Source organism: Tachysurus vachellii, chromosome 1 (assembly GCF_030014155.1).
Source record: "Tachysurus vachellii isolate PV-2020 chromosome 1, HZAU_Pvac_v1, whole genome shotgun sequence".
In the NCBI taxonomy this organism is placed as follows: Eukaryota; Metazoa; Chordata; class Actinopteri; order Siluriformes; family Bagridae; genus Tachysurus; species Tachysurus vachellii.
This window is the reverse complement of record NC_083460.1, coordinates 12,934,347-12,950,203: the sequence shown is the minus strand read 5'-3', so window position 1 is coordinate 12,950,203 and position 15,857 is coordinate 12,934,347. Positions and strand designations below refer to the sequence as shown.

Here is a 15,857-nt window from a genome sequence, read left to right as displayed (position 1 = left end):
GGTCATGCGTGAACGGAGCTGGAACTGAGGAGCACAGCAGGGATAAGGCTTCCGTGACAGCTCCTCAGACAGTGGTTTGGTGTGGCGCTGATGTCAGGGTGTGTTTTCTCTCCAGGCAGCTGTGTTTAACTCACTAACCAGAAGACGAGCCTCTCTCAAACACATGCCACTGTCCTGAGCCCTGAGGATGGCGTGTTGAGCTTAACACGGAGATGTAAACCCACAACAGATGTAAACAACGGATGAACTTTCTTCTACTTCTACAATTTGTGTGAAAGAGCTTAACCTTACAGCGAGAGCTGAGAACATCTCAGTGTAGGTTTTAGCACTCTGAGCTGAAGCCAGTAACAGACAGAAGATGCTGTACCATTTGTTATAATCAAGTCTCCAGACGTATACGTGTAGTAATGTCTCAGTGATCAATTAACGTGATATACTGAAGTGTTCAGTATTCAGTGTTCAGTAATGTGCAGTATTGTTACTGTGGGTGTTTTAGAATACAATCATTCTTCCTGTGAATGAGCTGATACTATAGAAACAATAACTTATTAGAACGAGTGCATTAATATAAACCTGCAATTTGCAGCTGCACTATATGTTTAATATTTAGAGGAACATAAACCAACTCTCTCTCTCTCTCTCTCTCTCTCTCTCTCTCTCTCTCTCTCTCTCTCTCTCTCTCTCTCTCTCTCTCTCTCTCTCTCTCGTATCAGCTGGGAGAATTACGTCATGGCTTGTTTTAGAACCAGTGATTTCAGCTGGTAGAGAATGAACTCATGCCTTGACGTGAGATGTTATTGTTTAAAACACTCGATTCTTCTCTCTAAGATTATATTCGAACAAAGTCACACAGGCAAAGCACTCTTATTAACTCTCATAAAAACTTTAATATGAATAGGATTTTGTTTAAAACTGGTGTGTGTGTGCGTGTGTGATAAAACTCTAATACTTATACATCATGTTTTATACCTGTATGTGTGTGTGTTTTTTTTACACAGTTAAAAAAAATAAGACCGTGTATCTGAATTGTGAGGCTGTGGCTGCACAGTGACATGCTTAAGGTCTTTTTACATGTTTGATTTTATACCTGTGTGTGTCTGTGTGTGTGCGTGTGAGTGTGTAGTGATTTTGTAAAAAAAAATGCTATATATGGTCATGTGTACACTTGGCATACATATGATTTGGTGAAGAAGTACTGGAGTGATTTCTGAGCTAAAGGACATATTTGTAGTGTGTAGTCTACCAGGCTCACAAAACCACCTCGAAAATGCATACCATACTTCATTAATGATGTCAGCTCTACGAGGAATATTTCCTCAAAATAGAAGCCAGAGAGCCATACCAAGAGCATGAAAATAGCAGCATTATTCCATGTTCCTGTTCATTCAGCAACGGCGTAAAAAGACAAAGTGTTCTGAGAAGATGATTGGTTTACTATGTAAGCTGCTGCAATGAGAGTAGGACAAAGAGAATCACTCTTTAATTAGGCTTTTTAAAATGGAGCCCTGAACAAAGCCGGGGCGTGGTTTATTAATCAGTGGTAACTCCATCATCATCATCATTATCATCATCATCCAAACTGCCAAAAAACAACAAAACCTGTAGGAACTTAGAGGAACTTGAAAAAAAAATCCAGCATTATACAATTAGCACAAAAACTATAACAAGAATCTTTGGGTAAAAAAACAGAGAATCTTCATTCTTCTTCAGTTTTTCTTTTTGTGGAATCCCCATAGGTTATTTGTAGAACCCCTACAATAAAGTAGAACCTTTTTTGAAAGCTAAGAAACCTGTAATTATACAATGAATGCTTACAAAGAACCCTTAAAGAACCTTAAAAAAGAACCTGCTTTCCTATCAGACTGTGTGTATTAAATCGATCTACATTAACTGTGGCTACAAAGTGACCAAAGTGAAAAGGGTGTGACAATGATAATGATCCAGAGTGAAAATCAGTCATGGTGGTGGGCAGGGTTGAGTCAGAGCAGGAGATCATACAAGAGATCACAGAGATCTGAGACAGTGCTGTTTGAATTTTAACATTAGGATCCAAAACATACAGTACAAACTACAACACCTGTCTGCACACACTTCCTATTTCCACTTCCTGTTCAGATTAGACGGCTGTCCCACCTGTTCCAACCCCATTTAACTTCACACTGAGGAAACATGACTTTATATATCTTACATTATTATCTCACGCATCACACTCAGTAATTCAGGCCTATTTACCAAGTATGGATTTGGAATTTGTTCATGTTCTGAGTGTGAGCTCAGAAAATCGGGAGGAAGCCGGTGTCCTGCACAGATATTTTACCGCTACTTCATATCACAGAGCTGCTAAGTTCTAGACTGTGATTGGTCAAAATGTGTTGATTAATTCACTAGAACTGCAGCTCTGTTTTATAAGTAGCGCATGGTTATTTTAACGCACTTGCTCTATAAGTTGTTACTATAATAATAGCTCACAGGAATGAGTACAACGCATGTTTATAGCAACTGTCAACTGTTCCTTCACATTAAATGTAACAATAATCAGATAAAAGCTATGGCATGTCATTCTTTTTTGCAAACGTTTTCTGAGTTTTATTTAAATTGTACTTAAATCAAAACAGATATTATTATTATTATTATTATTATTATTATTATTATTATTATTATTAATTATCTGAAAAGGAGAACAAGATGACTTCATCACTGGTTTCAGAAATCTGTTTATCTTATATTGCCCTTGTGATATTCAGGCTAAGAAGTGCGCAGAGGCCAGCAGGTTTACAGGGAATTTTTCCAGCGAATAAATCTGACGAGTGAAATCATCCTCCACTCGATCCTGTCAGAGCAGAGATCTCATGTTCCTGCGCCTCCGACCACAACATCCACCCAAAAACACACACTATACTTAGGGCTTCTGGTAAGATCATGAATTCCCATGCATGGTTTTATGACTACATTCATCTGAGGTGGGATTAATGAGTTATAATCCCATGGAAATAAATCAGCGTCTGAGGTCCGAGGTCTGTACGAAACCAAAGCTGAGCTGCTGGGACATGTGGTGTGTTAATGGACGTGTGGGAGGAGGTTAGGGTCATCAGGACAGTGAAAGGAGGTTGTATGAGTCCAAACTGGAAGAGAGAGCAATGCTAGTGGTGTCAGTGGGAATAAGGCTAATGCTTTACAGCTTATTTGAGATGATTGATTTTCAGGATCTCAAATGCAGTATAAAATATAAAATTTGCAGAAAAGTCTTTGTTTATTTTTATTCTTTTTAAGGTATCTGTTCTTAGGTATTTTATTCCCTTAATACTTTTGGCTTTACTCATTACATTGAAAGAAAAATCTCCTTCACAATACTGCATATTTTCCCTTGCTTTTCTCATAAGGTCATTTTTGGTTGCTGCTAGGTTCTGCTAGCAATGAGCTACTCATGCTAACACTGCTCCAACTGCACCGAAATCCTGTTGATATGTTCACAGTTTGCAGTCTGCTTTGCTTGATTGTTAATGGTCACATACTTCCATAACAGTGTAGTTTCCTGTTGTCTATTTGTTAGCGTCTATCACTAGATGTTGTTATCTGAGGACCAGATAATAAGAATGATATCAGACTGATTCCAAAATCAGTCTAAGTACTGACGCATCCCTATCAATCATTGAACTATCTACTGTACGTAAACATTCTATTTATCACAGCAATCACGATAGTGCTCTTGGTGAAAAGGGCTAATTTAAAACCAACAAAATGTAGTAATTTTTTGTGATCAGTAATTAAACAGGAAGGCTATAATGCCCTGGAGAGAGTTTGTAGTAAATATTTAAATTTTATTATTTCTCAGTTTGCTGGAATATTTGACCTGGGATTAGTAACTGGAGTAAAAACACAGTTCACAAATATGAATCTCATTACTGCCTTGATAAATGCCAAAACCAGCAGCTGCAATGCCCTAAAATGGTGCTGAAATGTTCTAATAGCAGTTTATGTCATAGAGTTGGCCAAGCTGGAGGTCACGTCCCACGGTGGTCCGGGGAAATCCATCAAAAAAAGAATCAAGCCTTTAATCCCATGGTTTTTCCCGTAATGACCGGGAATATCGCTGACATCATAGATGTAGAATACATAACTTATACATATAATTAAACATTACTGGGGTTTTGTCAAGAACTTTAAACACAAAATTTCATAGAATTAACTCAAATTTTTCTTAACGCAATGTTTACACGCTTTGTCAAAAAAGATATATATTTTCGGGTGTTTGTCTGTATGCCAAAAATCAGCTATATTCAGTATTCCCTGATTAGAAGGTTATCTAAATACGCAGAATATTTTTGGCCAGAGTTTGTTCTTTCCTTATTCACTCCTTCATAAATCAGGATCCTTATTTTAAAATTTACATGAAATCTAATTTAATTTATCATGTGTCTTTCAAGGAAAATGATTCAGTTCACAAACCAGAATGGAAAAAGAGTGTGACATTGAACTTACAGACTGATCCAGGATTATTGGCAGCTTTGGTAAACTTCCCTGGACTGAAAAAGTGGAGGAGGAAGCGGAAGAGGAGCATTTTTGAGAAAGGACAAAGAGCCCTGATGGTTCTGGAGAGGTTCAGTTTCCTCATACTGTATTGGAGATTTTTGTTTCCATAGATAAATATAAATGATACAATCCCTAGTCTTAGCATGTCCCATTCCTCAAGTAAAATGATCCAATCAGATCCAATCAGATTTTTAGATACAGAGCACATGTTATTGTTGAATATGGCCGCATTGTTTATATTATTATTTTTAGTCAGATTTTAACAGTGTTTCTGCTTTCTGCTTTAACTTGGTCTTGTACAAATATAAATTCTAAGATTATGGATGATGCTGAGAGTACACATCAGTTAATGATTGAAGCACAGCAAAGACACTTACTCAAAGTTAATCTTTCCTGCTTTTTTCTGCTTGTAGTTGATACAACTTAAGGTGCTAGTTAGCTTTCAGGGAAAATGAACACCACTGAACAGTTGAACAGTCAAGCACTTAATGGATTGTTACAACGTATGGGAAAAAATAGTAAGCTCCACCCATTGGCTGTATAAACTGATTAATTTTTCCCTCAACTTAACGCGACTTCAAAGAGTTAACTTACATCCTTACAACAGAGTTTATTTAAAGAAGACTGTTTTGCAAGCGATCATAACAATTTAGTCAGATGGACTCTAAGAGAATAATTCTGTACTGTATTTGTCAAAGCGTTTGGATTACATTGATTAGCGGCATTGCTTTATGAGTCATCTCCTGGCCTCTGTAGCACAAAAAGAGCAATGAGATGAGGCCCAAATGTGAAACAACAATTCTCCTTAGCTTTGGACTGGATCTCGGCTCTGCTCGCCAAATCCTGAAAACACTGTGCTGCTGTAGCCAGCCATGATGATGAAGAGAAATAAAGCCCGGGGTTGTGCTGAACTCAGGCCAGAGCAACCGAGCGCTAAATTCTACATTCAATTACTTTCAAATCCTTAAATGGAAATAAATAATCAATTATATAATAATTCATAATAAGTATTACAATAAATGTTTATCTAATGTTTATTAAATTCCTATGAAAAGTAAATAACACATTTATCATTTAAAATAATTTTTATAAATATTATTGTTTTAATATATATTCTTTCTTTTAGCTCACACTAATTTCACTTCAGATTTAACATACACTAACATACCATATTTATCACGTGCAATGATTTAGCATTAAGTTGTAGCACATTAATAAAATGCAATTTATCAGTTCACCTACATTCACTTTTTACTCATTTCAGAATTTTGCATTTTTTCTCTGCTGTTACACTATATAAGCAAGTGTTATTTGAGAATATGAGTCATTTGAGAATGTTAAATTTTTTATGTTTGTACAATCTCTAGCATTTTTTATCAGTTTTAGCAATGATTAACTAATTCACTAGCATAAATGTTCACAATAGTTTTAACAAATGATGCTCTAACCTTTAACTTTTAGCATTTGACCTTCATTTTTGCAAATGTAGGTTAAACAACTTCACATCAGATTTAACACATGCTAACATTAGCTTTAGTATTGGATTTTAGTTTAAGCACCTGCTAACAATGGTGTTAGGGTTTCATTTTACTTTTCATATTGGTAGTGGTAACGAATACAGATAAAGCTTTAGCTTTCACATCGTTTTTAGCACATGCTAGCATCCATTATACAGACTATCCCTATATCAGAGTATCATAATCACTGATCTTTATTAGCTTCATTTAATCTAATGTAGAACATAAGAAACATTATTTTCACATGACTTTGTACAGTAAAGGTGTTTGCGTTTAAGACATTATAACAACACGTCTGATTTATTGAGCAGGTTTGTGGTTTGTATTGGCTATAAACAGGGTCAAGACGAGAGAAGTCTCAGTCAAGCGCACATTCGCTAAACACCACCAAGTCAGCGTGTGTGTGTTGTGCCAATAAATTGAGCCAAACATCTGTTTCTGCTGTGAGCATCTGCTCCACAAGCTAAGTGACTCACATTTTATTACCATAAATATATCACCACTTTTGTGAAACACAAATAAAGTTTTGGTGAAACTAAGCACAACCAAACAACAGAGCTGAAAATCTCTCTAAGGAAAATAAATATGTTCAATGAAACCTGAGAAAACCTCCACTGAGGCAAAAGAGCTGTAGAATTACTGAGTGGTTGAGAAACATGTCCTTCTCTGTTTAGATATTAAGCAGTAAACACACTTTTGCAGATGCTAACATCTATTCTCCACACGCTATTATCAGGTTTAGCATATGCTATCAGATTGTTAGCATCATGCTTAGTATTCAACCTGGAAATTAATTGAGATAACATTATTGATGATCAGGTAGCAGTTGTCATATTAACAATGTCAGGTTTTTAGCAATCAATGTTGAGACAATGATACTGAAATTCTGCACTTATCTAATTGTTACTGTGAGCTAGTTTACTAGAAGTTCTCACTCACTCACTCATTTTCTACCGCTTATCCGAACTACCTCGGGTCACGGGGAGCCTGTGCCTATCTCAGGCGTCATCGGGCATCAAGGCAGGATACACCCTGGACGGAGTGCCAACCCATCGCAGGGCACACACACACACACTCTCATTCACTCACGCAATCACACACTACGGACAATTTTCCAGAGATGACAATCAACCTACCATGCATGTCTTTGGACCGGGGGAGGAAACCGTAGTACCTGGAGGAAACCCCCGGGGCACGGGGAGAACATGCAAACTCCACACACACAAGGTGGAGGCGGGAATCGAACCCCCAACCCTGGAGGTGTGAGGCGAACGTGCTAACCACTAAGCCACCGTGCCCCCCTTACTAGAAGTTAGCTATTGTTAATGAAATCATGTTATTAGGGATAGAAATGGACATCTCCAAATTTGCATATTCATAAATATTTAAATATCTTGCAATTTGTAATGAAGGTAAATGTCCTACAGACATTTTTGTCATTTCTTTTCAGTAAAATAATACAATTTATTGTTCCAAAAAAGTCCATGTCTATTAGAGCTAACAGCTAATCAGCACACAAGCTAATTAGCATGCTAGCTATTTGCTTTTGCAAAATCTCAAAGGAAAATATATGCAAAAGTGTGAGTGTTCTTGTTAAATACCAGATTGAAATGCATGAGATGAGAAATGCATCAGATGTGAAAGCTATTGTTCTAAACAGCAGGACCACCAGAGCCTTTTGGCATAACTGTAAATGTCACCAGCACCTCAGAGCAGTAATGAGACCTCAGAGATGCCACACAGAGCTTTATTAGCGGACAAAAAAAAATATCTAAAAGTAAAAGCCACTGACTGGCAGTGAACTGACTGCTGCTGTGATAACAGGTTTGTCCTAAGCTTAAGCTCTGTTTATATCTGAAACCCAACAGAAATGAGAAATAAAACTCCCTTTCACCCTCATCCTACTGCTGGGAGAGTTTGAGGTATTGTTGTTATATATTTCTAGCAGATTCCTCCGCACACACTTAATAAACGAAGATTCCAGTGATCGAGCTAAACACAGAAACACAATCGATCAAGCACATTTAATCAGAAGGCTGTGTTTGGTTTATTTTGTGCTGACTAATGTCTTTATCTCACCATCCTAACCTGGCGGTGATTCAATTGAACACATTTCTCTTGAAAATGAACTAAACCTTCAGTGTCATAATCCTGTGCAAAGCAGAAATGAAAAGGGTGGATGATCCTCATGGGCTATAAATCAGATCATACTTTAGTTTATTCCTGAGAACACTGATTTTCCAGTGGTAAAACAGATCAAAACAGTGCTAACATTCACTAAGTTTACAGTTAACGTTTAACATCAGTTGTTTTCCATGTTATATAATTTAACAACAGCTTTGGCAGATGCTGATAATGATCTTAGTATTTAGCATCTGTGGTGTGATGAAGTGAAGTTACAGGTTTAATAGATAAAGAGGTTTATTTGCCATGTGTACAGAGGGCCTGGGTGCATCAGAGTCAGCAGAAGAAAGGAAAGCACTAAAATCAATAGTATAATAATAATAACAACAACTAAAATTAACTGTGTGTATAAATCCCAGTGTAGTGTTAACCACACTCCATCAGACAGTATTTTACATTATCACACATCACAGTGTGCTATTATACACTCACACCTCCACTAAGTTTATAATGTAAAGCGAAAGCTGGATTAAACCTAGTCCTGGACCTGGCCAGTGAGTTTTAGGCCAGTGATTTAGAGTCATGTGCATCAGTATGATTAATTAAAGAAAAGCACTGGGTTGTCCAGGGTTCAGAAGAAAAGCAGAGAAGGGAGGAGTGTGCAGTGGAGTAGGGAGTGCAGTAGGGTCATACAGACCTGCGTCACATCACTGCCTCTGCCAGGCTTCACCTGCCAACACAAACATTTTAGTGCTCCACTTTAGATCCAAAACACAGAACAAGTGCACCAGGATAATGAGTGTGTCCTGAAAAACCAAAATGTGAGAGGTACACACCAAAAGCTGAAAGAATTTTGTGCATGAATTATTCATCTTAAATACATTTATTTTCATCCTTCATCTTCCCCTCTTTAACCCACTTGAATTATGGGATTTAACAGTATCATGTGGTTTAATCTATTTATTACTAAAGCTGCTTTAACAGAATCACAACAGTGACATAACAGCGCTGCTGAGTCTGAGATTCTGGTTGGTGGCCAGGTGTTTGATTAATTCCCTAATACAGCTGTATGTGTGTATGTATGTGTTGTGTGTGTGTGTGTGTGTGTGTGTGTGTGTGTGTGTGTGTGTGTGTGTGTGTATGTGTATGTGTGTGTGTGTGTGTGTGTGTGTGTGTGTGTGTTTGTGTGTGGGTGTTTGTGTGTAGTTTATACAGTATTACTGTCCTGGATCTGATATGCTATTGTTTCTATAGTAACAGCTCAGAGTACAGGCACACATACAATGAGATTGTTCATATTTAAGTTTTCTGTAAGGATATGTTTATTTGACATTTTTAAGGATTCCTGATGTGTAGGATTTATAACAGTCCAGAAGTAAAGCTGTAGCATTTCTCTACATTTTCAGGACAGAGTCGTTTACATTGTGTGGATTGCCTGGGACATGGCAAGCTGCATTTTTGTGCTATTTTTGCTAAATATTTAGATGTTTCATATATATATATTTATTTAACAAATAAAAAAACTGTACTTGCTGATACATCCCTTCAGGACAGTTTGTTATAGGAAACGTCTTTTAAATAAACATATATTATATTATACTACTATGTTCTATTCTGATAACATTGCACTTCATTCCACTTCCTCTGGAAATGTTTCTTATTCATGTAACATGTTATGATATGGAAATTATCATGATAAATATGTTAATATGCAAACATGACTATTTTCTGCCAATCTTCTGTTGACTTTTTGATCATGTATTAAGCTACTTTGTTTTGCTGGAAAGGCTGGATGTAATCTGGTAGCATGTTTTTTTTGCATCATTTCTCTTCCTACGGTGATATTTTTGCATGCTAGACAAATTCTAAGATCTTGGATTACTACTTTAGCTGGCAGTTTTGATAGTCCTTAAATAGTGCTGGATGGATGAATTGCACTTGATCCAGGTATTAGGGTGGGACTGAGTGCACCTAAAGCCAGCTCCCAGACGATATAAATAGCAATGGATTGAAAGAGCAGTGGGAGTTTTCTGCAGCGTGAAAAGTGCAAGAGAAAGCAGCCAGAGTCATAAGTTCGGCTGATCACAGGGTTTTAAGCTATTTAAAGGGTAAGAGCACCGTCAGTCTTGCTCCATCTTTGCATTTTGTTATGATACACTGCTTGTTAATGTATTGCATGCATTCACTGTTTGGACTCCTTGCTCCAACATCTGGTTTAAGCCTCAATGAGCAGATTATTCATGTCAGCTATTGTTGGTGTGATTTCAGGAGATTAATTGGAGAACATGAAGACTTTATACATCAACCTGATTCTCTTATTCATCGCCAGTCACGTGACGGTGAAAAATGCCACTGATTTACCAACAGGAGTGAACATGACTATTACAGAAAACGTGAAAGATCAGGTGTCGGTGTCAGCGATAAAATCAAGGAGGAAGCGATATATTTCTCAGAGCGATATGTTGGCCATCGTTGATTATCATAATCAGGTGCGAGCTCGAGTGTTTCCTCCAGCAGCCAACATGGAGTACATGGTGAGTGACCTAATATCTATATCAAATCTATACAGCCCTGTTAGTTAGCTTGGATATACACAATAAAAGAAATTTAAAGAAAAGAACCATAATATGTATGATTATAAATAATTGCATATATATATATATATATTAATTTTTATCAGGTTATTAAGATCCCAAAATTTTCAGTCACCTATGGTCGCCATGGTAATGCTTGCTATAGCGTGAAGACAGCTATGATTGGATAATTTGTGGTGCGAAATCTTAACAAGGGATATGATTGGGTAATGAAGATAATTTACTATTTTAATTGTAGGTAGTCTGATTTGGTTTGTGGTCGTCATGGTAACGGTTTATGTGGGCGTATGGATGTGGATATGATTGGATAATTTATAAAGTTATGTTAAGTAGAGATGTGATTGGTTAATTTATGGCACCAAATTGAAAGCACGTTTATGATTGGATAACGCACAGCTGAACGTTTACCTAGTAAAGTATTCATATGGTTGAATATCAGTCATACAGTAAAATGGAAAGTGAACAATTTTAATTTGAAACTGTAAAAAACAAAAAACTCAAATTGTTTTCATTTGAAAATTATAATCCGTCACATAATATTTGGATAAGAGAAACTTGTCCTCTTGTGGTCAATATTAAGCATTACAGTGGTTTCTTGTTTAAATTGGACTGTAGTAAATATGTCCTTAAAAGGCCAAACATATTTTAAACGACGCTTCTAAATATGGAGTAAATCTAAAAGATAGATATGGGTTGCTTTTCATGACCATGACAGAAAATATGTGCTTGCCTTCTGTATTAAATGGACAACTGTTGAACAATTGGTTCTGCAAGAAGATCTGAGAGGAAAAAGTTGATGTTATGGTTAAAATGTGTTGGCTAAACTCACCCTGGTGCAGATACTTCTGATAATAAAGCAACTTTGCTTATTTTTTAAATCAACAGTTCTTATTATAATTATTGTTGTTAGTTTTATGCAAGTTTAACCTCTCAGCCTCAGTAGTGTGTCTGACCAGGTGTATATTGTGTATGATCAGGTGTGGGATGAGTCTCTGGCACGTTCAGCTGAGTCCTGGGCTGCAACCTGTATCTGGGATCATGGGCCTCCATATCTGCTTCGATACCTTGGCCAAAACCTCTCCGTCCGCACGGGCAAGTGAGTCTTAGCAACATAAAGTGCATCATCATCATCATCATCATTATTATTATTATTACTACTGTTGTTGTTATCTCTTGTCAGTTACCGGTCAATCCTGCAGCTGGTGAAACCCTGGTATGATGAGGTGAAGGATTACGCGTTCCCGTACCCACAGGATTGCCACCCTACATGCCCCATGCGCTGTTATGGACCCATGTGCACACATTATACACAGGTGACTGGAACAAGTTACATACAGGTAAGTAAGACCTATACCAGGTTTATTTAATAAGAATCTCCCTGTCTTTTTTTATACAGATGGTGTGGGGGACCACAAACCGAGTGGGCTGTGCAATTCAGGTGTGTTACAACATGGTGGTGTGGGGATCTGTGTGGAGACAAGCAACCTACCTGGTCTGTGATTATTCCCCAAAGTGAGTGCTGTCTGCTTTAAAACTCAGCCAATAGCGCCATCTGGTGTATCCATTACTAACCAACGCCTACATCAGACTTAGGAGAACTTATATTTTACATTATTAAGATAGAATTGACCAGCTACTGATGAGTTATAAAGCAGATGATATATTAATATTTTTAATATATAAAGCAAAATGTATATATTGTCAAACGTCACCTGTGTATAAACGTCATCCGTCAGTTGAAACATGTAAAGGCAGGACATACGCAACATTTTGTACATAAATTATCAAAAGAAGCTGCTGTGTTTGTGTTTGTAACACCAAAGTTTGTACTGACACAAAACACTATTCAGCTGATATTATTTTAGATTTCATTTCACTTTATAATTTTCTGCTTTTGCAGGGGGAATTGGGTGGGTGAGGCACCCTACAAACTGGGCGTGCCATGTTCAGCGTGTCCTCCAAGCTACGGAGGATCATGTAGGAACAACATGTGCTTCCCGTCACTAAATTCCAACTTTGTGTACTGGTTTAAGTGAGCTGCCATAGTACAGTAAACATACATGTGTGTACTCTTCATGTCTTTTGATATATACAGTTCATTTTGTACAGCAGCAGGAGAATTTATAGGAATTATATTTACACTTCCAGAAATGGTGCTGATGTTATTCTATATGTATGACCTTTTATTACTACAGATCATCATATTGATGTTCTTAATAGTGAATGTGTGTATTCCTGTATGGTCAAGGCTAGGTTTGACATATCTATAAATTATTCAGTCTATTACAGATAGATAGTTAGATATGATTTCTGGATCTACATATTCAGATGTCAAGAGCCACTATCTGCCGTGTAATATAGTATATAATCTCAGGCTGTGTGTAACTACAGCCTGCAGTGGTTGTGTTGTATGTAAATTTGTGCAATAAACACTGTTTGTGTGTTATTAGTAAAATATCATGTGACGTGGTGGTGTGATGAAGCAGAGTAGGTGTCACCACCACGAAAGTGAATTATTTTCCTATATCTGCAAATAAGTGTTTTATTCCTCTTATACCAAAGCAATTAGCCACCAATTCCTCTTTTGTAATGAATGACTTTGTCTTTTTTGTTTATCATTACATTTAATATTATGCAATGTACACAGAATAAGTTAGTTCCAGTTCTCATTACATTATAACAGCTATAAGCAGTCATTCTGTCAGCATCCTGCCTTTCACCAAAAGTGACACTTGTCATGTTATAGAGAAAAACATTTTGTCTGACTATATGCTGCAGTATTTGAGTTACTGCTCCAGAGAAATGGTACATCAGTGCTCAACCAGGTTAAACATCAGGTCTACACACACATACACACACACTGTTATTTTAAAAGTGATTTTTGATTCTATTATTTATTATCAATATAATTTAGTGCACTTTGTTGACTTAGTTTTCCTCTTCTTGATCTCACTCACCCATTTTCTACCGCCTATCCGAACTATTCTCGGGTCACGCGGCGTCATCGGGCATCAAGGCAGGATACACCCTAGACGGAGTCTCTTCTTGCTCTGTATATCAAACATTCAGGAAAAAACAGCCTCTTCTTTCAGGGTTTTTTAATCACTGATATACAGCGCCATCATCTGGACAGGAAATACACTGCTTTAAATGTGTGACATTCTGGTGCTGGTGGTTCATTCACATACACATTCAGATGCTCAGTAGACTCATCACTTGGCTGGACTACACTGAAGATGTATATATTTTTGTACACTTGTATGATTTAGATTTTGTACTCAATAAAGAGGTGCTGAATTCTATAAAAACGGAATTGGTGTAGCATGTAAAGAGTGTTTGTGCTGGGGATCTAAAACCATATGTCGATGAAGATAAATCAGGTGTATAAACCTGTTGCACATCTGCACATGGTTCAAATCAGACCCTGAGAAAATGAGAAACGCCAAACCAGCCATCAGTTTGTTTTGGCCTGTGCTTTTATTTGTCTAACTTTAGCAAACCTGCAGCATTGGCATGGGTTCTCAGGAGCTCAGAAATTAAAGAATTACCCCCTTCTCTTTTGAATAACAAAAGTTCTATTAGTTCAGCTCACTCTCTCTCACTCATTTTCTACCGCTTATCCAAACTACCTCGGGTCACGGGGAGCCTGTGCCTATCTCAGGCGTCATCGGGCATCAAGGCAGGATACACCCTGGACGGAGTGCCAACCCATCGCAGGGCACACACACTCTCATTCACTCACGCAATCACACACTACGGGCAATTTTCCAGAGATGCCAATCAACCTACCATGCATGTCTTTGGACCGGGGGAGGAAACCTGAGTACCCGGAGGAAACCCCCGAGGCACGGTGAGAACATGCAAACTCCACACACACAAGGCAGAGGAGGGAATCGAACCCTGGAGGTGTGAGGTGAACGTGCTAACCACTAAGCCACCGTGCCCCTAATAGCTCAGCTTTCACAGAAAAATATAAACACAGGTCAGAACTCACTGAGGAACCTGGAACGACCATAGCCTTGTGCTTCTCCTCTCCATGTTTTACTCAGCTGTTTTAAACCAAAATTACATCAGAATGAGTTCGTACAATGCATTCTGGGTAGCAATGGGAATTCTGGCATTATAGGAAAGGTTTTTGAGTGGATGAGTGAGTCAGGTGATTTGGCTCACCTCACCAAGAAGACTCAAATCGTTCTCCTCCCACCTGACTCACTGTTCCTGTGCAACTGTGGCTGAATATGTTCTACGAATCTAACTAACAAAATACATTATGTTCGGTTGCGTTTATTAAAATAGAAATTTATTATTCTTAGCCTAAAATCATCAAGGTGCTACCTTCCACCTTTAATGTTATTGTGCTTAAGGTCTACTGTAACTGGCTTTGTGAGCGTGTGTGTGACTTTTCATGGTGCTTTATAAACTTTTTTGTGTCTGCAGTTATTTTAAAGCCCCTAGAATGCTATTTGTGTTGTGTGTGGAGAGGCTGAATGGTGAATCAGAGCTTTAGTGTATGGTGGTTTCTCTGAGACTTCAGCTCACACAGAGCACCACTGTTCCAGTTGTTCCAGACACACATCAGGGCCATGCGGTGAAGAGCTGCTGATTTTTTCGTCATATTTTAATTTTCATGTTGGCACACACATTTCCACATGCAGCTAGCAGCAGGAAAAGCATCAGCCAAGTATTAATTATAAACAAAACAGCCCAGAGGTTCAACTTCCTGAGAAGCACCAGAAAATCTGTTAATGAAGAAATGGAAAGAATACAAGACAACTGTTAAGGGGAGGACATTCAACAAAAACAGTGACCAGGTGAAGAAGGGATTAGTCTGAGAGGCAGCCAAGAATCAATGGAACTCTGCAGAAACCAGAAAGATCCACAGCTCAGCAAACATGTGGAAAAGGTTCTCAGGTCTCATGAGACCAAAGTTCAGATTTCTGTCCTGGACCTTTTTGGCACAAAGCACTATGCTTTTTGGAAATCCAGCATCACTCATCACCCTGAGAACACCATCCCTGCCAGGAGACATGCAAGAACTGACGCTAATGTCTGTGTCCTCACCTTATTAAGTCCTTTTTTAAAGTCCTTATGA

The 15,857-nt window shown here is 37.9% G+C and overlaps 1 protein-coding gene across 1 annotated transcript; it reads left to right on the top strand.

Annotated features, from left to right (window-relative positions):
• The first annotated feature begins 10,119 nt into the window (after positions 1–10,119).
• pi15b (peptidase inhibitor 15b) lies at positions 10,120–14,078 on the top strand. The gene is made up of 6 exons (XM_060858772.1): positions 10,120–10,279; positions 10,440–10,705; positions 11,743–11,861; positions 11,946–12,078; positions 12,162–12,277; positions 12,666–14,078. The coding sequence occupies exons 2-6, from the start codon at positions 10,457–10,459 to the stop codon at positions 12,799–12,801; spliced, it is 753 nt and encodes a 250-aa protein (XP_060714755.1). The 5' UTR covers positions 10,120–10,279; positions 10,440–10,456; the 3' UTR covers positions 12,802–14,078.
• Positions 14,079–15,857: the final 1,779 nt, after the last annotated feature.

Bases quoted from the DNA above. Each gene is read 5' to 3' on its own strand.
- pi15b (XM_060858772.1), top strand. From the start codon at position 10,457: ATGAAGACTTTATACATCAACCTGATTCTCTTATTCATCGCCAGTCAC. The intron at 10,706-11,742 runs GTGAGTGACCTA...GTGTATGATCAG, and splicing joins CAGCCAACATGGAGTACATG to GTGTGGGATGAGTCTCTGGC. The intron at 11,862-11,945 runs GTGAGTCTTAGC...ATCTCTTGTCAG, and splicing joins CTCTCCGTCCGCACGGGCAA to TTACCGGTCAATCCTGCAGC.